This window comes from Coffea arabica, chromosome 10c, assembly GCF_036785885.1.
Source record: "Coffea arabica cultivar ET-39 chromosome 10c, Coffea Arabica ET-39 HiFi, whole genome shotgun sequence".
NCBI classification, from domain to species: Eukaryota; Viridiplantae; Streptophyta; class Magnoliopsida; order Gentianales; family Rubiaceae; genus Coffea; species Coffea arabica.
Window position 1 is genome coordinate 14,645,520 of NC_092329.1, and position 24,174 is coordinate 14,669,693.

Sequence of the window (24,174 nt, forward strand, 5' to 3'; positions counted from 1 at the left end):
TACTCTCATGAGTGTACTCCCCATATTTAGGACTTATTGAACGAATGTTAAATCTCAATTTTCATTGCAGAAATAACACCTTAGATAATCACAATTAATGGTACCAGATTAATCATGATTTAAAGAGCTAAAGTGCTAAATAATTTACTCAAATCATAGCAGTAATAGCCAAATAATAAGCACTAACAATCATAGAATGGTCAACCAAATCCAAGGCATAAACTTTAAAGACATATAAATAACATAAATTCCAGAACTTGTATATTAGCTAAACTTGAAATTAAGTACAAAAGATAAAGAGTTGGAAAGAAATGTAACCCTTGTCACATGAATTCATCTTCTTACCTTCTTCATCCTCCAACCTCTTCTTCATCTAACTAATAAATAAGAAAGATGAACTAACTAGTTAAAACTATCCTACACTAAAGAAATGGAAAAACTACAATTCTGCACTCTTCTAGCTTCTCCCGTATGATCCTTCCAGACCTCCCAAATGTCTCTGCATATAAACTACTCCAAAGCTCATTTTCCACTGGTCAAACTTTCCACACTTGATTCCCAAATCTGAAATTGTTAAGATAGTCAATAACAATTGTTTTTGACTTGAAGATAAGCCACCTTTCTTGCCCTTTTGTCTTCTAAAGCATGTGTACCGAATTCCCTTGCAACTTATAGCTGGAAAGTAGTATGAACACTAGAGAAATGGCTGAGCAAATTGCAGAATTTCGGCTACAAAACGCGCCTACACAAAACGTGGCTTGCAGTCGTGTTTTGTCAACTTGTGTTTTCAATTCTGTGTTTTTGGCTTCACTTCAACTGCAATTGTCTCTATGATGGAGCCCGAACTAGCTTTTGTACAAAACACAAAAGTTTTAGCTCATTGAATTAGCTTTCCAATGCTTCAAAATATAATCCAAATTGGAGCTTTGTAGACTGAGATATGACCAAAATACTAACACCTGGTCAAACCCCTGTTTTCAACTTTGGACAGCAGTGTTGAATTTTGGTATTTCGACTTTTTGACTGAGTAATAGGCTGAATTGGATTCTGATGTCTTTATACCGAATTTAGATCTATCTTTTTATCTTTAAAATGGTATAAAGATCACCTCAATCCAATATGTATAGCTTCTTTTATAGTCAAAATACGAAAATCTGTTTGAGTTGTCAAAGCTGACTTTTCTTGATTTTTTTTGTCCTCAAATTGCATTTCTTCCTTTTACACTTCATATTTTATTTTCACCACTTTAATCCATCATCAATCATCCAAATATCTTCTCAATGCATTTCATTTGATGATTGAATCATTAAACCTACAAAATATGAAGTTTTTACCATAAAAATCAATAGAAATGCAATGTTAGCCACTTTATCATAAAATGTAGATTTTTAGCAAAACCTTAGTTATTTTAGTTATAAAACTAAATAATCAAACCAAAATTAACTAATAAAACACACTAAATATACGTAAAATATATTCTTATCAAATACCCCCACACTTGAACCATTGTTTGACCTCAAGCAATGAGAAATACAACCCACAATGATCCAAAGATTTAAAATAAATATATGTGACATTTCAACTTCATTTCCTCAAAACAAAGTAAATAACTATTATGCAATCATTCAATAACCTCAAGTACTCATAACATCAAGTAAAGAAGAGCCAATTATTCTATAATTATAACAAGTTTAATTCAATTTCTCATCCTTACTCAATGTCACAAGCAAGTAACTTATATGGTCAATAAAATGCTTCCTAAACCCATGATCATCTTCTTATTTAACTTAAAGAGGGATTTATTTATATAATATAGCTAAATATTACTTAAGTTGTGAAAGTGTCTTTTTACGCGAGAATCGACATTTTTAGATGAAAATCACCGGTTACTCAACACTTCACATACTCAAGTTGCTTTGCATACTCTTAATTCAAGTACCGTTTTACGCGAAAGTCGACATTTTTAGATGAAGACACCAGGTTACTAAGTACAAGAAACATTGGAGTAGAACAAATCTTATTTTCTTTTTTCTTCTTTTTTTTTTTATTTTTTCTCCTTTTTTTTAACAGCAAAGATAATAATAATCTCCTCAAAAGAATAATCATGAGAAGAGTATTGTACTTATTGACCATATTTATCACTTAACTTATAAAATCCAATAAAGAGAAGAAATTTCATTAAATATGAAAAAAATAGGCATAATTTTCTCCATTTTACAAGATATATTTTCCTACAAATGCACAAATTATAATCACATAATAGTTATTTCCAAATTAAATGAGAAGAGAAATTTCCAAATCACATATATTTATCTCAAATGTAGAAGGAATTTGAACTACTAATTGTATGAAACTTGTTACCCCTTTGGATAAAATTGAAAAAATTTGAAACTTTTTGGGGCAAATTCGCAAATTTGGACAAGAAAAAAAATTTGAATTTAAACACAATTCCAATATTTGCAACCAACAAGTTAATCACATACAATGTATAATCTCAATTTTTCCCCCCACACTTAACATGCACATTGTCCTCAATGTGTAAAAAGGAAAATCAAGATAAAGAAAAGTAATACTTCCCTGTTGTTGTGATTGAACATGAAGCTTCAAGATCCATTGTCCATCTATCTCCCATGCTTCATGAATTCCATTTGATAACCATTAGTAATATTAACCTCAAGATGAAAAATGAAAAACAAAAGTGATAACAAAGGTCTAATAAACAAAATGGTGATCTATAACTTCAAGCCATTGTTTTGGTGATGTACCTATATAAAATACACATTAAACTACTCAAGGTACAAGAAAATATGAGGAAAACAAGAAAAAGAGAATCAAGGAACATGCATTTTTCTTAAAAAAAATGCTCATAAAACGCGACTCATCAAAACGCGCCATCAAGTTGCGTTTTGTGAAGTCGTGTTTCTTCACAAAATTTGCAGCATTGAAAACGCGACTACGTGAGAAAACGCGACTTCAAGTCGCGTATTTGAAGGCGCATTTTTGGTTTCTGAACAAGCTGGAAAACGTGACTTGGTAGAAAACGTGACTTCCTGTCGCGTTTTGAAGGCGCGTTTTCTTCAGTAAGAGTGTAGGATTAAAAACGCGGTTATGGGAAATGCGACTCCAAGGCGCATTTTTCAAGCTAGGTGCATTTTTTTCTGTGAATTTTACAGAAATTCAATTACAAATGGTACCTCAATTACTCAAAATGCATCATAGATCATTTATTTGCTAAAATACTCACTTCATGCAATGTAAAATGATCAAAACATGTATTTTAACCCATTCTAATGAATCAAAAACAATAATTACTTAAATCGAGGGGTTGAGTTCCTTGATCAAACTTCGCCTTTTTCATTTCATTTGGTCACTTTTGCTTCTATTTCCAATACTTACAAATAAAAATAACAAAATAATTCAAACATATAATTTAAACATAAAATCACACCAAAATAACATAAGGTACTAAAACATTGGATTGCTTCCCAACAAGCGCTTTTGTTTATAGTCGCTGGCTTGACTATTGAACCTCATTTTTCAAGGAGGCTTGGTTAAAGAATAATCCACTATTTTAGGTCGTGGTCGATCAATAAAAGGTGGTTTAATGACAAAAGCCACATACTCTAATGATATGAGAGATGGAAGTGACTTACTTATTTCAAGTGTTTCATAGATATTACCTTGAATATGCACCACTTGAGAACTTACCAAAGGAGATGCCATGAGAGTATCTTGGGCAGCAATACCCTTAGAACCTATACCTTCAATGCACTCCTCAAAAGGGGTGGAAAATGAGTCATTAAAACTCACTTCTTGAGGTTCAAAATTATCTCCAAAGGTACTATTATGTGAAATGAATATTTGCTCATTGAAACACAATTGAGATTCATCATTTTTATCATTTTCACATACAACATTCCTACCATTCATGCTAGGATCATTTTGCAAATTATTAGAAGAAATAACTTCACACAATGCATTCAATTGCTTATGTATTCTACCAAAGTAAGAAGCTAATTCATCTATCCTTTTCTCAATCCTATCAAAACGGTCGAAAGTCACATTAACTAATTTTTCTATAGCTAACTCCCAAGATGGCTTAGAATCATTAGCTACTCTTTCTATTGCCAACTCCCAAGATGGTTTTGATTTATATTGGACACATTCAGGCTGATAATCATAAAAATATGAAGAATTACTATAAGTACATTGATTATCCCAATCATAAGCATATGAATTACACCAATTATATTCATATTGATCAAAACAAGAATTGCAATGTCTAAATTCATCAAAATAGTCCACATTTTGTGCTTGCTTAAATATATTAGTAGCATGATAACCTTCACACAAGTCACAAATCATAAAATTAAAAGCATTAACATTCCTCTTTTGCTCAATTTCATGCATAATGGTGCCCTTTTGAACTTGTAACTTATAACATCAAATTTATCCTTTAAGCACTTCAAACCATTTTCAAAAGACATACCTTTGATAATTTCTTGGTTACCTCTATTGAAGGAGTTTTGCACTTGGTAACCATCCATTGCTGATTTTTCACTTCTCATGCATTGTCTCCCTATATTTTCTACTCTCCTTGATCCCCTAAACATGTCTTCAAAATAACTCAAAAACAAGTTTAGTCAAGAAGAATATATAACTCTAACATAAAAAAAATACAAAAACTCACAAAGACACTAAAAACAAAAATTGAGACAATAGACACAACAAACACAAGAAAAACAAGTTAAAATGTCTAAATTAATAAAGTTGCTTTTAGCACCGATATTGACAAATCTTCCCCGGTAATGGCGCCAAAAACTTGACGGGTATTTTACATATACGTACAAGTTAAGAAACCGAATTACACCCGTTCACTGCAAGTATACAGGTCAACTAGTAGTTTAGGGTATATAACGGGTCGATCCCACGAGAAAGAGTGAACAATTATCGGTATTACTAAAGCTTCTCTATTATTTAGACTATCAATGAATTATAACAAATTTAACATACTGAAATTATACAAAATAACAAATGAATGCTCCTGAGGTTATGGTATCCCTAACTACTCATGCAATTGCCATTTTTGGATCATTGAGTACTACATCAAAGATAGTTATGGTGTAATTTCCTTATGCATTTGAATCCTACTTTCGTAGTGAATCAATTATACTGTAACTAATTCATACATATTTTCATGGTTATGAAATTAGCTACAAGTCATTTCTTCAATGAAATTATATGAAATTAATCACCAAAACCCCATAGGTGCACCTCTACTCTCATGAGTGTACTCCCCATGTTTAGCACTTATTGAACTAATGTTAAATCTCAATTTTTATTGCAGAAATAACACCTTAGATAATCACAATTAATGGTACCAGATTAATCATGATTTAAAGAGTTAAAGTGCTAAATAACTTGCTCAAATCATAGCAGTCAAATAGCCAAATAATAAGCACTAATAATCATAAAAAGTTCAACTAAACCCAAGGCATAAACTTTAAAGACACATAAATAACATAAATTCCAGCTCTTGTATATTAGCTAAACTTGGAATTAAGTACAAAAGATAAAGAGTTGGAAAGAAATGCAATCCTTGTCACATGAATTCATCTCCTTGCCTTCTTTATCCTCCAATCTCTTCTTCATCTAACTAATAAATAAGAAAGATGAACTAACTAGTTAAAACTATCCTACACTAAGGAAATGGAAGAACTACATTTCAGCACTCTTCTAGCTTCTCCCGTATGATCCTTCCAGACCTCCCAAATGTCTCTGCATATAAACTATTCCAAAGCTCATTTTCCACTGGTCAAACTTTCCACACTTGATTCCCAAATCTGAAATTGTTAATACAGTCAATAACAATTGTTTTTGACTTGAAAATAAGCCACCTTTCTGGCCCTTTTGTCTTATGAAGCATGTGTACCGAATTCCCTTGCAATTTATAGCCGGAAAGTAGTCTGAACACGAGAAATGGTTGAGCAAATTACAGAATTTCGGCTACAAAACGCACCTACACCGTGTTTTGTCAACTCGAGTTTTCAATTCTGTATTTTTGGCTTCATTTCAACTGCAATTTTCTCTATGATAGAGGCCGAACTAGCTTTTGTGCAAAACACAAAGGTTTTAGCCCTTTGAATTAGCTTTTCAATGCTTCAAAAATCATCCAAATCGGAGATTTGTAGACTGAGATATGACCGAAATACTAACAACTGGTCAAACTCTTATTTTCAACTTTGGACAGCAGTGTTGAATTTTGGTATTTTGACTTTTTGACTGAGTAATCGGCTGAATTGGATTCTGATATCTTCATACTGAATTTAGATCTATCTTTTAGTTTCAAAATGGTATAAAGATTACTTCAATCCAATATGTGTAGCTCCAGATATAGTCAAAATACGAAAATGTGTCTGAGTTGTCAAAGTTGACTTTTCTTGATTTTTTTTGTCCTCAAATTGCATTTCTTCCTTTTACACTTCATATTTTATTTTCACCACTTTAATCCATTATCAATCATCCAAATATCTTCTCAATGCACTTCATTTGATGATTGAATCATTAAACCTACAAAATATGAAGTTTTTACCATAAAAATCAATAGAAATGCAATGTTAGCCACTTTATCATAAAATGTATATTTTTACCAAAATCTTAGTTATTTTAGTTATAAAACTAAATAATCAAACCAAAATTAACTACTAAAACACACTAAAAATACGTAAAATATATTCTTATCAATATACATGATCCCTAGGTGGTTAATAAATAATTTCAAACTTTACATAGGGATACTTTTGATATTTTAATTAACTCCATTATGAAATGCAAATTTCATCACTTTGACACTTTAGTCCAAATCAAGAGGGGGTCATATATAATTTTTGAAACCACAGGAGGTCATATGAAAAAGCACTAAATTACAAGGAATAAAGTTTATTTTACCCTAACAAAAATGATAGGGATAATTTCAAAACCTTGAGTTTCTGACAATTTCAGATAGTACCTTTCTATATTAAGTCAATTGTGATAATGTTCGATTTACTTTTAGAAGGTTAATTCTATAGATAATTGAGTTTGGCGGGTGCATAAAATGCATATCTTGAGAGATTAGTCCCACTATGATGAGAAAATCCTATTCTAGGTTTGCACAAACCTAGATCATATTAATAGGAATGTGAAGAGAGAATCACACTATTGAATGTCAAAATTCCAGCTACGTGCGTGGTGCCCGACGATATGCATAATCTACGGTTGTATGTGATGCAAACAATATAATGTGGAATTCTCCTTTAGTTTCCTCATCCTAGATACAGGATTCAGTTTACCCAAATCCGATTGTCGTTCTCCACTTGAACCACTTCAACCTTCCTCGTCCCCTGTTAACAAAGAAAGCATGCAAATCTATCATGTAAAAGAATATTACCTTGAATATTGTGACACCCGAAGAATAGAACTCATTAAGCAAATCTATGTTGGGGGAGGTAGGCCTGGAATATACATAAGTTGGATATCCCAAATTTGTGCTTGCCTTCACCATGTAGCTACTAATATATCCAGTCCCCTCAAAGATGAGGATTTTAGTACTCTCATTTCTTGCCATTTTCTATCTAGTATTGCTTCAATCCCCAAATTTTTTTTTCCAGAGAGATTGCTGCAGGGAGCCACAATCAGTTCCGCTAATGCTCATGTAACTTAAAAGAAGGGCTAATTTGAAAATACTGCATCGATTGCAGCTTATTTCATAGGATATGTCCAATGAAAAGACTCACATATTTCTGGATAGTGGTCCACATATCCCATGTTTGTCTTGTTAGGTTTATAATTAAAGAATTGTATCCTACATTGATTTGAGAAATGAAAAAAGGGTGGTTAATAAGTAAATAAGGGAGCGTGACCTGATAGTTTAAGTTTTTGGATCAAAGTTAGGTTTCTGACTTATATATTAGGTCTCTTTGATAGATTCTCTCGAGTTTTATCCCTAACAAATGGTATCGGTGCTTCTAGTTACGAGACTCAATTACTTATTGGTAAGTGAATTTTTCTCATAGTTGGACCGGTAAAATTTCTTCTTGGTACTGGATCAAAATGCCAAAGAAGTTTAGCTAGTGTTGGACCAGGTGCACTAGAGGTTTGGTAGGCAGTCCGGTTGATGTTAGACCAATAAGCCAAAATACTGTATCAATTCGTGTTCAAACCATAAAAATAATAAATATTTGACACCTAAGGGGCTACATTGATTGAAACTCAAATGTTAAGGACCAAAAATATAAAGTCAAAACTTTTGACTAATGCCAATTTGATTTTGATGGTTAGCTAATTAATGTGATTTGCATTAAATTGTCCTAAATTTTTTACCACAAACTTTAGGGAACTATATTTATTTGGTCAAAATATTAAGAACTAATTTGATCCCGCATGCCAAACACTGGGGATGAAATTGCATTTATTCCCTCTTTTCTGTACCTATGTCGGAATTTGCTGGACCTTGGCTCATCCAATAGCTTTTAAATCATGGAAAAAAGGGGTTGTTGATACACAAATATTGAGGAGGGAAGAAAATCACTCAATTGAAGTGTTACAAATATATCAGTTTTGTTTGATGCGTGCCAGAAGCAAATTCTAAACAAGAATGTAAGAAAAAACCACAGCATATAAGTGTCTCATTCTCTCCTCCGAAGATAACAAATTTAGGTTGCGATTTATCAAAAATAACATATGTATCTGGAGTTAGCATTGCATGTTGTACCGTTAGAAAGACAAAAAAGAGAAATTTTAACGTGCACCTAAAATCATGGGAAGCTGAAGAAGGTGGAAGCTAGGGCTTGTGCGTGTGTGTGTGTGTGTTTTTTTTTTCCCATCTTCATGATTGGAATGTAAATGTATGTGGTCAATACTTCAAACCTATTGTATCATTGAATTTATACAGGCCCAGACCCGGATGCAAATCCCAATAGATTGGAATAGAAAAATCATGCCCAACCCATATGGTCTTGGTGCCCACTGGATTTCCTGGATATTTTTATTGAAAGCTATAAATTTAAAAATTATATGGCAACAGATTAATACATGTAACAGTAAATATGGATAAAATCAGATATACATAAATCTAATCCAATAACCATTTTCCAAAAGCAAAATTAAAATTAAAAAGCATTGCAGGTAAGAACTAAGAAATGAAAGTATAATATCGATTGCTCTTACAAAAACTTCATCCACACCCAAACCCTGTCGAAGTGCAATTAAAAAAACACTCCAGGACATTATTACAAAATCTATTAAATATGATAGGATTACCCAATTTGAGATGGAAAAAGTTTATGGACAAAAAATGTTACACTTGTAAAAGTTGAATGACTAATTTGAATTAAAAAAAAGTGTTTCAAATTTCAATGACCAAAATAAGATTTTTTTTAAAAGAAAATCCATTGACTACTATGCTCTTTACCCTTTTTTTTCCCATATTTTTTTACCCGCATGATGAAGTCCAGACAGCCCCAGAAGCAAAAGTTCAAAAAAGATCAAGCATAGTTAGCAGCTAGCAGCTAGCAGCTAGCAGCACCAGTTTCCACTGTATTCGTTCCCACACAACCTTCCAAACCACCATAAAAAAATCCCACCAAAAAAATTAAAGAAGAAAATATAAAAACAAAGAAAAAAGAAAATGAAGAAGAAGAAAGAGTTGAAGAGGGAAGGAGTTTGCTCATGGAGTCATGGTTGTTGCTATCGTTGTTGCCGGAACTCATCACCAGGGAAGCACAGTATGTTTGGGTAGTAGATTATTTGGGATAATTTTGTAAAACAAAAAATTACTATAACATTTTTTTATATGATGTATAAAAGATAAAAAAATGGTTGAAAAATATATTGATGGTGCAAGCAAATAAACTTTGGCAGGTAATCTCTCTTCAAACAAGTTGAGAACTGTAACCTTTCTATTCTTCCTCGGTTTTGAATTTGATTCTAATCATATTGGAAATATAAATGTGGATTATTTTTATTTTTGTTCTATTTTTTTCTTCTTTCTTGTCTACTCATGCCCCCTTGTTAATTTTTTCAACGAATATCTTGCCGTTATTATCTGGTAACATGGATTGAATTAACAGCTATTAACATTGCTAAAATGCTATTTTATATTTATTAATTAACAGTGGACCTCAATATAGTCATGGGGCAGGGTCTGAATTTTGATTTAAATCCACAAAAAATGTGATGGGTTTGGGCAAAACTTGAACTAGTGATGGCTAACGACATGTGGGCCATACTATAATTTTTCCATTACAACCACCAAGGATCTTTTTTGTAACTAGATATTATTGCACTTTAATAGCTTAAGTTACAAAATTTTGGTGTAGTGTTTAAATCAATTGAATCCATGAATTTGCTAACTTTTTTTTGGATGAAAAGACATTTACATCCCTAAATTAATTTTTTTCTCAAAATACTCATATGCATTAAAAGGGCTCTAAAGTCATCTCAATTAGGGGTGGCAATTCCTGACACAACCCGAAAACACGATACGAACCTAACACGAAATTAATGGGTTTGGATTGAGGTTTCGGGAGTTCGGGTCAGAATCGGGTCGGACCCGATGAACCCGAAAAAAAAACAGGTCAATTTCAGGTCAACCCGTGGTGACCTGATATGACCCGATGTGACCCGTTTACGAATTAAAACTAATTTAATAAACATTAAAATTATTTTATCTAACTAAACTAAATCATTCTTTTTTTCCAAAGACATTAATTACTTAGTCCTAAATGAATTTATTTAACTTGTGTGAAGTTAAAATTATTATATTTGGACAAATAATATATTATGTTATTTTTTACTTTTATGCTGTTTTAATTTATTTTATATTTGGTTTGGGATAAAACACTTTTATGGTGTTTAATTTATTTTAGATTTGGTTTGAAATTATTTATTTAAATTTTTATTACTTGATGATGTAATTAATTTTGTGAAAATTTGATTTTATTAGAAATTACAGTGATAAATTAATAAATTAAAATTAAGTTTCGGGTCATTTCGGGTCGACCCGCCAACCCGAAATTTTTGGGTTCGTGTCAGGTATCCTGACCCGTTTCGGGTTGGCAGGTCGGGTTCGGGTCAGCAGGTTTCTTATTATACTTAAGCCTCAACCCGACCCGCCAACCCGAACCCGACCCGATTGACATCCCTAATCTCAATCCATAATATTTTACGAAATTCTTTTGGGTTTTAAGTTGATTTGCATAGTACAACAAAAATCTTGATTACCAAGGTACTAAATTACTACAAATTACAATCCACCCTTATATGGAGGGCCATCAAAGGGGTTTAAAGATTTTTTTTTAACTTTAAATAGTTGCAAAAATAGACGATCGTGGGACTATAACATTTTTTAAGGTATTTTTCGAGTTTCAAAGTGTAAAATTCTCTTAACTTTTCAAATCTGCAGTATCTAATTTTGTTCTTTAGATTTGTTCGTATCTATGTATAATTGTTATAATTTCGGCCATTAGCGTAGATTTAACGAATGACTTGTTTTTATCAACAAAAAAAGGCATCAAATAGTTGTTGGGCAAGAGAAGTGTGCTTTTGATTGTGTTATGGGCAGCAGAACACAAACTTCCAAAGTTAGAAAAAGTTAGCATGTGTCAATCTCCGTTTTTTACTTTAAACTCAAAACTTTAGTAGTGAATGTTATGATATCAGAGCTGGTGAAAATTCCATAAAGATCTGACGAATGGAAACATACAAATTTGGAATCTTCAGGCTACAAGACCAGCAGGTACGGAGAAGAATTATGACCAAGGTAAGTTCTTCTATTTTATAACAATTAACAAACTGATGCACTTTCGTGAAATATTTGAAGTTTGCTCAGATTGGAGGGGATCAAAGGTATATCATAGTCCCACGTACATGCATGTTTCATAAACTGTCATACATAAATTACAGATAATGTGTAATGGTTCAGTGCATGATGAATGTTATACGAATATTTCTGTGCTATTGCAGTTCTGAAATTTCAGTTCAGCAAGCGTCACTATTTTTGTTGTAACTGTTCCTGCACAAATGACTTTACACGTGCATGAAATTAAACTTCTTAGCTAACATTTTGAAAAGTAGATACCAATGACAGATCTAATTTCTAAATGGTCCAACGAAACTCGAGAAATTAATTTTGCAACTTTGGTAAAGTAAAATCAAGCTTAAGAACCATTTTGCATAAAATTTCGGAAAGGTGAAAGAATGACACAGAATCCTAGTTGCATAGATGACATACTATCAGAATTTCTGATGCAATATTGTCGGAAACAAAGTGGTCGAATAGATGAGGTGTTGATTGCTATGAACATTTGGTGAAAAACTCACTTGAATCCAATCCATTACTGTCCTGAAAGTATTGTTAATCTGAGGAGCAAAAGACATGGAACTTAACTTCACTGGTTGGGTATACTTTCTTTCCAAAGAAAGACAATACCAAGGAGAAAGTACATCAGAGGGAAGCTTGCAAGTCTACTTCTGAGGGTGGCTTGGGGTTCAAAAGTTTGAAAGATTGAAACAAAGCTTTGATGATCAGGCATATTTGGGATATATTTCATAAGAAGGACTGTCTGGATTATGCGGGTGCATGCTTATATACTGAAAGGCAAAAGGTTTTGGGCTATTCAACCAAGTGCCTCCTCATCTTGGAATTGGTGCAAAGTATTAAAGTTGAAACCTCTTGCCAGGAAATATATCCAAATGGTAATAGGAGAAGAGCAGAGAACACACTTGTGGTATGATTGGTGGCATCCTCTTGGACCATTACTCCAAGCGTTTCCTGATCGCATAATTCACTTGTTTAGGAGCTTTGCAGATCATGGTTCACCGTCATGGGTCGCGGTCGCATCGCGGTCTCGGGTTGTTCTACATCCATCGCAGCATATCGGTTGATTATCGGGTGGTACGCACATTATAACACATGAAAGTTTTCAAAAATTTTAAAAAAATTATTAAAATTAGAAAATACCAAAAAATGCATAATTTTAAAAAAATATCCGAGTCGACTCAAAGTTGACTCGGATATATCGGTTGATATTATGTATCACGGATTCAAATCGATCAATATCGTCTGAGTCAGAACGAGTCGTCGCGGATATGGTAATATCCATAATTCCATTACAGTTACGATACGTATCGGCTGATATGGCGAACCATGCTGCAGATGCAAAAGTATCCTCCATTATTCAAAATGGATAATGGGTTTGGCCTACTGATAGAAGATACACAGCTGAAGTAGTGCAACTAGTGAATGCTACACCGCCTTTACTTGTTCCTATGCCTGACCCAATTGATACTGCTGTATGGACAGCTGATTCTAAAGGTTGCTATACTGCTAGTTCTGCATATAAGCTGCTCACCACTCTTAGCCCTTCTGTTTCTTGAAGTAAATTGGTATGGGGAGAGAAGCATGTTCTAAGGTACTCTTTTATTCTGTGGTTGGCATGTCAAAATGGGTTATCAACAAAGGATAGCTTACTAGCATGGGGATGTCAGTATACCCTACCTCTGTTTGGTCGTGTGTACTGAGGAAATGAAAGATAAACAGAGATCCTAAAAGCTGGAGTGAGGAGCTGCAGTGGATGGTCAACCATGGCTCTCAAGGGATGTTTGCTTCTTGTATGAAACGTGTAGCTTTTGTTGCTACAGTATGCTGTTTGGAGAAGTAGGAACCAGAAGATATATAGTAGCCTTCAAATTTCTCCCTCTGCTGTCAGCAATCAAGTAATTAGAGAGATTCGCAGCATTGTGCTAGGATGGAGACCTATACCTAGGCTTCAGCAAAATCTGGAGGTATGATTGGAATTTGGAGTTTCCCTTGCTGCATTTGATCCCATTCTTTTGTAAATAATATAGTTTAGCAATAGAGTTGGATTACTGTTCAATCTGTGATATAAATTGGTATGGGAAGCCCCCAATCTTTGTGTAAACTCAACAGCTTATCAATAAAAGTATGAAGCGTACAAAAAAAAAGATTCAAAGTTCACACCCCAACTTAAAAATACAAGGAAGCAAGACTATGGAACTAAACCCAACCTCCCAACAGGAAGAAAATATGAGGTTCTAGATATGATCCAGCTGAGATTCCATGCAGAAACAAATACCTTCTCACCTTGTTCTTCTAGCACACATTTCGCCAAGAGATCTGTGGCCTTATTTTCATCGCAATACACTTGTTGAAAAGAAAATTTGACATTATCAAAGATATTGAAACAAAAACAATTCAAAGAGGTTATATAGTAGCTGAATGTTGCTGGCCAGAGCTAGGCAGATAGGCTTTATTAAGGCAGAACAGAGAAGAAAACATGAAGAAGATAGATGCTTCAGCGCCTCCTTTTTAAGAATTCATTCAAGGGAGCAGAAGACAAAAGCAGGTGAGCATGATATTCTGCAAAACAGGTTAAATTTCAGTTTCACGCACGATGATATTGCATTAAGAAATAGATTTAGTAGTGTAAGTAGAAATGTTTTACTAACCTGTAAAAGAAGCACTTACAGAACATCGTTAGTCAGCGATCACTTTTCTGGAGGATAAACACTGAGCTTAATTTGTGGCCTTGATTTTTGAATGTCCTTGGCAGATTTAACTAGCCACCTATTGGTACGCTCCAGGTCAATCCTTTCAAGGTTCTTCATGTGTTCAAAGTCGGATGGCATCTGCTCAAGAGATTTGATATGCTTGAGGATAAGCCATCTCAGTTCTGGGAGATCATCTGCTTTAACCTCCCAATTCTCTAGATCTGTGTCTCCAATGAACAAAACTTTGAGAGAACGAAAACCCCCTTTTTCTGTCTTCCACTCTACTCCCACAAAAGCTTTATCCTTTAACTTGAGAACCTCAAGAGACTGGAGCCCTCCGAGAATAGGCATATGATTATTCCATTCCAGACCGGTCTTATGCAGACTCAATCTTTTTAGGTTTTTTGGAAATTTATCTGGTTGAGGAAGGGCAAGCAGCTTGGACTCATCACTGTGTAACCTCAAATTTTCAAGGGAGCTTAGTCTGCAAAGACATTCAAACAAATCAGAATCACCATTGGTCTTCACTAGAGTGCCTAAACTCCCACTTATACCAAGCTTCTTGAGTTTCTTAGTCCTTTCAAACACTTCCTTCGTGAGACTATGAGACGAAATGGTGGACAAAGTTTGTAAGTATTCACTGCTGGAGGATTGATCATGACACTTCGGCAAGGATGCGGTGGTATTAGTATGTAGAAGCCTTAGCTTTGTCATCATCCAAATGTCTGCTTGTATATCTAGGGTTGGTTCAGTTGTGTGAACTATAAGGGCTTCCAAGTTACGTAAGCTAGACATGCTCTTGGGTAAGTTTTTGAGGTTGAAATTGATGGCAATGAACTTTAGGAGAACAAGGTTGGGTAGTTTGGTGGGGAAGCGGCCATGGAAGTTAATGTATATGGATGAAATATCAAACACTCGGAGTAATTTGAAGGGCTTAAATATACTTGAGCTGGGATCCTCGTTATACTTAGTGTCATCCTGACCAAAACTCAAGAATGATCGAACTTTATCAGCAGGTTGTCCTCCAAGAATATACTCCGAAAATTGAGCGTTAATGCAACAAAGTCGACGGCTGGAAGATGGATTGGTATTCTTGTGAATTGCTTGGAAAAGATCTTCTACTTTGGCCGTCTTCTTGCAGAAGTCACGCAGCGTGTCATGGATGCGACAAGTCTTTATCTTACCACTCAAAGTTCTCTTTCCCACAATCAATAAATTCCTATCAACCAACTCCCCGAAATATTGCTCTGCCATTCTCTCCAGACTTGCTGTCTCGTGTTGGGGAATAAACCCTTCAGCGATCCACAATTGTAACACTTTCCAGACTTGGATCTCCAAATTCTCAGGGAAGACACCAAGGTAGAGAAAACACGGTTTGACCTCGTGATGCAATTTATCATAGCTTAGTCTTATGTAACGATCAATCCGTTCCACTCTTTTTTTATCAACTAATGGAGGAACTTCATCAAGCACATCCTTCCACCAATTTGCATCTTTTGGATTGGCTTTAAGGATACCTCCTGTCACCACTATTGCTAGTGGTAGCCCATCACACTTTTCCAGAATCAACCTTTCAATGGGTTTCAGTTCCTCTGGACATTTATTTTCTTCAAAAACCTTCATCCTTAGTAATTCTTCAGCCTCTTCTGGCTTCATAAATCGCAATTGGTAGGGTTCACACTTTGGTGAAACATATTTGGCAACACGCACTTCTCGAGTAGTTATTATCACCCGACTACCATTGTTGTTGTCTGGGAAAGCACCCTTCAGATTGTCCCAATGTTCTCCCTCCCAAACATCATCCACCACAACCAAATACCTGTACTTTAATCCATCTCGGACCTTGTTAACTAAGTCTGCCTCTGACATGTTCTGATCCGAAATACTGATCTTCAATGACCTTAGGATACTAAGAAGCACTTCTTTCTTCTCGTATTTTTTGGTAACACTAACCAATATACGAGTAAGAAATTCATATTCAGTGTTTTGGTCAGTCAAGATCTTATTTGCAAGTGTCGTCTTTCCTAGGCCAAGCATGCCATGAATTGACACTACTTTTAGCTTCGACTCACTTTGTTGTGCTGCCTCGGATGTGCTCTGCTCCTCCGCCTCAGATTTGACAGCAAGAAGTTTCAATACGTCATCAGCTGCATCCTCAAAGCCAATGATTCTGTCTGCCTCTGGATAGCCTTCAAGCTAGTAGCATGAATACAAAGGAATTATCAGACAGTTGAATGCAAATGACAAGATCAAACTAACCTTTAAAAACTTATGCATCTACATAACTACTGATATGGAACATTGACCCCCAGGTCCGAGGCCTGGCATGATATCTCAAGAAAAAACTACTCAAGAAATTGCTTTGGGTTCTAAATTGCAGTAGTTAATCCTAGTCTCATGTAGTACTTTTTATTATTACTACTATTATTGTTATATTCTAGTTGCATTCGAGTTGTGAGATCATGCGAGAGAAAAGAAACCTGTGGACAAGATTTCAGATGAATCTGCGCTGGATTGCATGAGGAGGCACGCTGGATCTTGAATTGGATTAGACCTAGATTTGTTATGTGCTACTGACTCAATTCAGCCCAAAATCTGGCTCTCAAGTACTGGATTTGGGGCTGGATCTTATGGCAACCAGTGTCATAATTTCATGCTAGTTTTACGTTTTCTAGAGTTATTTGTTTCCTTTTTATCTTAGACTATTGTAGCATAAATAGGGGTTTATTGACATCAGACTTTTGGCAATTATATGAAATAAACTCCTTCGGCTGTTGGCTTTTACCATGTTTCTTAGGTTTGCTCAAAACTAGGAATCTTATTGAATATTGTATTTTGGGGAATGATCGTGTATCGCCCTTGAGGTTTGGAAGGAGTACGTTCGTGTACACCTTTCCTAGATCTACACCTTCGTTCATCATTTGTTAGTACCAAAGCAAGGTTTCTTTCAGGATGGCCATTGAAAGCTTCACAATAGCCTAGATCCCTTTGACGCTCATTGTGATCATACGGAACGTGTTCTTCATGAGCTTTCTGAAAAGCTTGAAATTTGTAATTCAAGTGCCTCTTTTTACATCTCTTGAAAATTTATGCATACACAACAATGTTGCAAATCAATAACTATTAAATTAAACTTAACCATAAGCAAGATATCAGGCAATATACAAAGCACGTTCTCTTATGTTAGTATTGTTAAAAGCTGAGTTAAAAAATTTGAATCAGCAATACTTCTCTGGCATCCACTGTAAAGTTCTGTAAGCTAAGAGTAAATTGGATCAGGTTCAGAATATCATACAATCTAATCCCTTTAACTATGAGTTACAGCAACTTGAAAGTACCTTGATTTCTAAATATTCTGAATTGCAGACTATGGAAGAGTAGTTTGTTCAAGACAAATCTAGAATCAAGTGCCTTGCTGAAGGGGATTGAAACACTTCATTTTTTAACAAGTCTGTTATTTAACATCAAGCTAGAAATAGGATTGCGACATTAATGATCAGCATGGTAAACTTTTAACTGATTATGGAGATGTCAAAAGGAAGCTATTGAGTTTTCTAAATGCCTCTTTACTGATTCTTTTCCTTTGAATGAGTATCACCATATGCTATTACAAACTGTTGCAGCTAAAATGTTGACAGATAATCAAGTGGTTCTATTAATGGCTCCAGTTACTGAGGAAGAAATCAAGAAAGCATTGTTTAGTATGAAGGAGGGTACTGCTCCAGTGTGGATGGTTAAACTGTTGATTTTTTTGTGAATAATTGGAGTCCTGTAGAAAGTAAATTTGTGGAGACTGTTCTATTTTGTTTTCAGAATCAGTATATGTAGGATCCTCTCAATTCCACCATTCTTACCTTAGTCCCTAAGGTTGAGACTCCTTTGTCTATGAAAGATTTTAGGCCCATAGCATGCTGCAATGCACTATATAAATGCTATTCAAATGTCTTAACAGAGATGTTGAAAGCTGTGTTACCAACTTTGATTAGAGCAAACCACAGTGCCATTATTAAAGATAGATCAATCACCTAGATGTGCTTTGAAGATTGACTTAATGAAGGCATATGATTCTGTCAAATGGGATTTTATTCTGAGGTGATGGAATTTATGGGGGTTTCGTGATCTTTTTAGAAGTTGGGTTTCGGAGTGCTTCACTACAGCTCAATTCTCATTAAACCTCAATTGTTCATTAGTGGGATTCTTTAAAAGTAAGAAAGAGCTTAGACAAGAGGATCCTATATCCTCTGATCTGTTTTTGCTTGTGATGAAGGTGTTTGCTGCTTTGTTGGATTTCAAAATTAAGGAATATGGTTTCGATTTTCACCCATAATGTTACAAACTGCAACTCTCCCATTTATGTTTTGCTGATGACCAGTTTATAGCTGCCCCTGATAAGTCCATGAATGTGATAAAATAGGTACTGCATAGTTTTGAAGAACTCTCTGATTTTAAGCCAAATTTGAAAAAATGTGAGGTTTTTATGACAGGTGTTTCTGAGCAAAGATGCTCGTCTATCTGCTCCTATTTGGGAATGAAAGAAGGATATCTCCCTGTGAAATACTTGGGTATTCCTCTTCTCTTTTCTCCACTAAGGGCAGTGGATTGCGATTGTTATTGAGAAACTTGCAGCCATGATTAAAAGGTGAATAACCAAAAGATTAACCTATGGTGGAAGGCTGCAATTGGTAAAATCTGTTTTATACAGCATTCAGATTTATTGCTGTTCTGTCTATACTTCTACCGGCTATCATACACAAGATTTAAAGTATCCCAGCTGCGTTCTTGTGGTCAGGGGCCGCTAATGGTAAATATTGTGCCAAGGTCTCTTGGTTGGATGTAAACCAGTAAAGGAAGGTGGGCTTGGACTTCGAAGGTTGGATGTATGGAACAAATGTCTAATCCTAAAACATCTTTGGTCAATTTATTTAAAAAAAGACATCTATGGATTAGGCGGGTTTATATGCATAAGATTAAAGATAAATCTCTTTGGGAGCTTGAAATTCCAAGAGATACTTCTTGGTGCTGGAGGAACAAAATTAGAACTTAGAGGCTTGGCAAAACCATTTATTAAATACATTGTCAGAAATGGCAAAGATTTTTTCCTGTGGCATGACTTTTGGCATCCTATAGGCATGTTTGCTAGATATGGTTTCACCTCATACTATTGCAGCTTGTGAGAGTTCTTTATCTGCTAAGTATCTTCTATTATTGTTGATGGCAAGTGGGCATGGCCTGCTGGAAGGAGGAGAAATATTGAGATTAGGAGATTGATTGAAGCACTACTCCTCTATTTCTCCCTAGAGTTCATATGTCAGATCACATGCCATGCGGTGCTTCTGGTTCCTTTATTGTGAAGCAAGTCTTTGGTGAGCTGCAAATCAATGCCACAGGTCATGCGGTATAATCTAGTATGGGGTAAGCGATCAATTCCAAGATTTTCTTTTGTGGTATATGTTGAATGTGTTTTTGTATCCCACATCGGGAGTTTAACAAAGAAATCTCTTCTTGTGGTTGTTATAAATATAGTGGATTTAAATGAGTTTAAGTGTACTAAGGCCATCAGCCCAAGTGCCATGTGCACCAGTTCAAGAGAGTTTTGGGGGCCCGCGCTCCAATCTGAGAGGAGTTTTGGTTTGGCATCAAACCAAAAAAGCAAGTCATGGGCCTTTGGGCCATTAAGCATTTAATACTATTTAGGCTTTTTTGTGTTTTCAGTTTTAGGTGTCTTTTAGACTTGGGAATTATTTCCTAAGGATTTTGTACTCTCTCTTTTGTACTCTCTTTCTGTCATAGTAAATTTGCTACCTTTTCGCCCGTGGACGTAGGTCAATTGGATCGAACCACGTAAATTTCGTGTTTCTCTGTTTGATTTATTTATTTTGTTATTGTCATTATTGAGTTGACAAGAACCCTATTGTTCTCGTTGATCAATTTCTTAGGACCAGACTTAACAAATTGGTATCAGAGCTTCAGGTTCCAAATTTAGATTCAGGTTTTGGGTCATGGTCAGATTTTGGGTTCTTGATGATAATAACAGATTTTGGGTGCTATGGAGAGTGAAAGAAAAAAAATTTCATTGGAGTTCAGTTGGATTTTGAAGAAGAGTTATTTGACCCGTTGGAACTCGTTAAGGGTTTTGAGATTAAGGTGGAGTAAGATTACTATGTTCATGATTTTTAGCCTGTTGGGATCTGTTGAACCTTTTGTGAGATTTAACCCGTTGGAACCTGTTGAGCCTTTTGCATTCTGGTTCGTTGGTGGCTCGTTGTGGTTTGTTGGGATTTTTTGTGGTTCATTGAGATCCATTGGAACTTTTATGGAGAAGGTGCAGCTTGTTTGCTATTTGTCTGTTATTTGCCGATGTTGGATACACGCCAAGGTGGAGATTTGTTGAATGTGCCCTTGTATCCCACATCGGGAGTTTAACAAAGAAATCTCTCCTTGTGGTTGTTATAAATATAGTGGATTTAAGTGAGTTTAAGTGTGCTAGGGGCACCAACCCAAGTGCCATGTACACCAGTCCAAGAGATTTTGGGGGCCCGGGGCCCCAATCTGAGAGGAGTTTTGGTTTGGCATCAAACCAAAAGAGCAAGTCACGGGCCTTTGGGCCATTAAGCATTTAGTGCTATTTAGGCTCTTTTGTGTTTTCAGTTTTAGGTGTCTTTTAGACTTGGGAATTATTTCCTAAGGATTTTGTACTCTCTCTTTTGTACTCTCTTTCTGTCATAGTAAATCTGCTACCTCTTCGCCCGTGGACGTAGGTCAATTGAATCGAACCACGTAAATTTTCGTGTTTCTCTGTTTGATTTATTTATTTTGTTATTGTCATTATTGAGTTGACAAGAACCCTATTGTTATCGTTGATCAATTTCTTGGGACCAGACCTAACAGTATAATCCAGTATGGTTATCCTACAAAGGAAGATTAGTTACAAAGACTAGACGCCTATATTGGGGGGATAATCATGGATAGTTGCTGTGTTCTATATAAACAGGTACCAGAAACTGTTAATCATCTATTTTCACATGTTCGTATGCTACAAATATTTGGTGAGCAAGTGCAGAATTTGAATTTGATATATAGAAATGCATATGCTTGGGATACTGAGTTGTCTTGGCTTAGCTTTCATTGCAAGGGGGACAGGTTTGTTGATCAAATTATCGAATTGTCTCTTGCAGTTTTTGTCTATCATATTCGGAGAGAGCGCAACAGGAGAGTTTTTTGCTAGTTGGGAGAAACCTGCTTTCGTCATCCTACAATCCATCATTCCTTAAGTTCAGCAGCAATAGCTTCTTGGAGAAAGATTAAACCAACAAAGCTTAATTGGTCTATTAGCATATCTTGGAATTTTGATCAGTGCACATTTCTGGCATGGGTTTTTGTTTCTTTACTTAGTATCATTTGGCATTGGCTGCAGTTGCTGTAAATAGATGAGAGTCGTCATTGGTAGTATAGTTAGTGCTGCTGGTTTGGCTTGTGCCAACCTTGATGAGATTTCTCGGATTTTTCATGACAGATAGTTACTAAAAAGCCTTGCCAATTAAAAATCTATAAGAATCCAGATATATATATATATATATATATATATGTATGGCTTTGATAGAATTAATTGTAAAATGAAGGCAGAATTAATTGTAAAATTGTAGTAGTAACCAATTTAAGCTTTTTGCCGCCCAAAAAAAAAAAGGAACAACTAATTTATGCTGTACGTACGTACCTGATTGTCTTTAGAAATCGCATTATTTATTTTGACCCCTTCTATCAAGACAGGGACGCAGCTCCTGTTATCACTCCGCGTTTGGTCGACCCTTTTACTCAGCTCTTGGATGGTTTTCCCGATGCTCTTAAGATCACTTAGGTGTTTTATGCTGCCAACCGCTTTACGGACGAAATTCTTTTTCTTGTACAGTGACTCTTCGACGATGTAGGTTTCAAGAACATCTTCAACTTCGTACACCCGCATCCTGATCTCCTCCGCCAGTCCCATCAGGATGTCGTCTTTGTAGTGATCTTCAGTGTACTTAACCATGAACTTATTCAAGAGACGGAGGTTTTTGGACAGATCATCGATTTTGTCGTAATTGCTGCTGATCAACTCCCGATTTTCTTTGATCAGCTGCAGCAAATATGGTATGATACTTCGTAATACAGCTCTTACAACAGCTGCTTCCATCTCTCACCAATTTTGATTTCTGTGGAAGAAAATTGGTTCTTTTGATCAATGCATATATGGAGAGGATCTAGCTAGTTGTGAAAAGTTGACTCATATGGACAATATTTTTACTGGCTAGATTGAAGCGGACTTCATCGATCAAACCGGAGAGTGCACGGCTAAGTTGTAGTCCCTCTGTCCCAGTAGCTTTGTCACTTTTGGAGAATTGTTAATTTAAGAAACACTAGTAATAAAGCACCAGTAATCGTCATCAGTAGCTTTGTCACTTTTATAATTATAATATCATAAAATATAATGATTCTTATGTATTAAAATTTATCTATAAAAATTATTTTAACAAATTTAATATTTTCATATTTTCTATTTAATTTTTTATCTTCTTTAATTAATTATCCTTAAAACCATTGGTTTAAAAAGCCAAAAAAAAAAAAGTTCACAAAATGTTATATCTACAAATTCATATAAAATCTCTAGAGAATTTTTTACAAATGATGATACATTGGGTTGTTTTCAATTTAAAATAATGGTTTTAACGATAATTAATCAAAGAAGATGAAAAATTAACATTTAAAAATATAAAGATTTGACAAAAGTATCAATATTTTGAATGATATGTATAATATTTATACTTCTAATTACTCCATTTTTTCCCATGACAAACAAATTTTGATAATACCACTAAATTGTATGATTTTTTATTAGATATATGAACAATTTTTATTTTTCTTTTAGAGTTGGATGACTTAAATTTGTATGCTAAGCAAAAGTTAATTATTTGCCAATCACTGGGGTTGGCTCAATGACCAGCGTAAGGTTTTTAGAGTTATTTCTAGTTCAGAATTTGAATCCTGTTTACGACAGTTGGGGATGGCAAGGGTGTGGGGAGGGGTAGGAGGGCAAAAAATAAAATAAAAATAATTGTCTGTTTAAAATATTGGTTGCATGCTTTACCATTATTAGTTTGAATGTTATGTAAGTCAAATTTGAAATTCTCAATATGAAGTTGTATGCACTGTTTTTTAAAAAGTGAAGTGATGTATATTCTTTGAAATTGAAATCTTTGTATTTTTTAATGTTATTTCTGTTAACAATAGAGTCTAAATGATTCACCACATATAAATTTTTTCCATGTAACTGTTCCATTTTCTAGAATTGAGATTTCATTGGCAGAGGTAATTGAGTTTTTTTAATTTTCTTTTATTTTTATTTTTTGGACAAAATCTAACTTAAAGGACAAACAATAAAGATTTTATTGTTCTAAGAGCACCTTGTTTTGGTATCAATAATAATATTTTTGAAGATTTAAAAATTTAATTAGGCTATAACTAATCAATAATTTTTAATTGAAACAAAAAACTCAAAATAGAATGCAAAACAAAACACATTGGTTTGGAGTGTTATTTTTTTTGTTGTTTTCATAATTCAAATTTAATTAAGATTACAATTTTTTTCCT

The 24,174-nt window shown here is 34.7% G+C and overlaps 1 protein-coding gene and 1 pseudogene across 1 annotated transcript; both read right to left on the reverse strand.

Moving 5' to 3' along the window:
* The window catches only part of LOC113713935 (eugenol synthase 1-like), a 30,352-nt pseudogene extending 22,746 nt beyond the window's left edge, over positions 1 to 7,606 (reverse strand).
* A 6,299-nt stretch (positions 7,607 to 13,905) lies between these two features.
* On the reverse strand, positions 13,906 to 22,897 carry LOC140015642 (putative late blight resistance protein homolog R1A-3). The gene is made up of 3 exons (XM_072068371.1): positions 22,265 to 22,897; positions 14,509 to 16,746; positions 13,906 to 14,419 (listed from the first exon to the last, which is right to left on the reverse strand). Exons 1-2 carry the CDS (start codon positions 22,718 to 22,720, stop codon positions 14,548 to 14,550), a joined length of 2,655 nt encoding a protein of 884 aa, XP_071924472.1. The 5' UTR covers positions 22,721 to 22,897; the 3' UTR covers positions 13,906 to 14,419; positions 14,509 to 14,547.
* Positions 22,898 to 24,174: the final 1,277 nt, after the last annotated feature.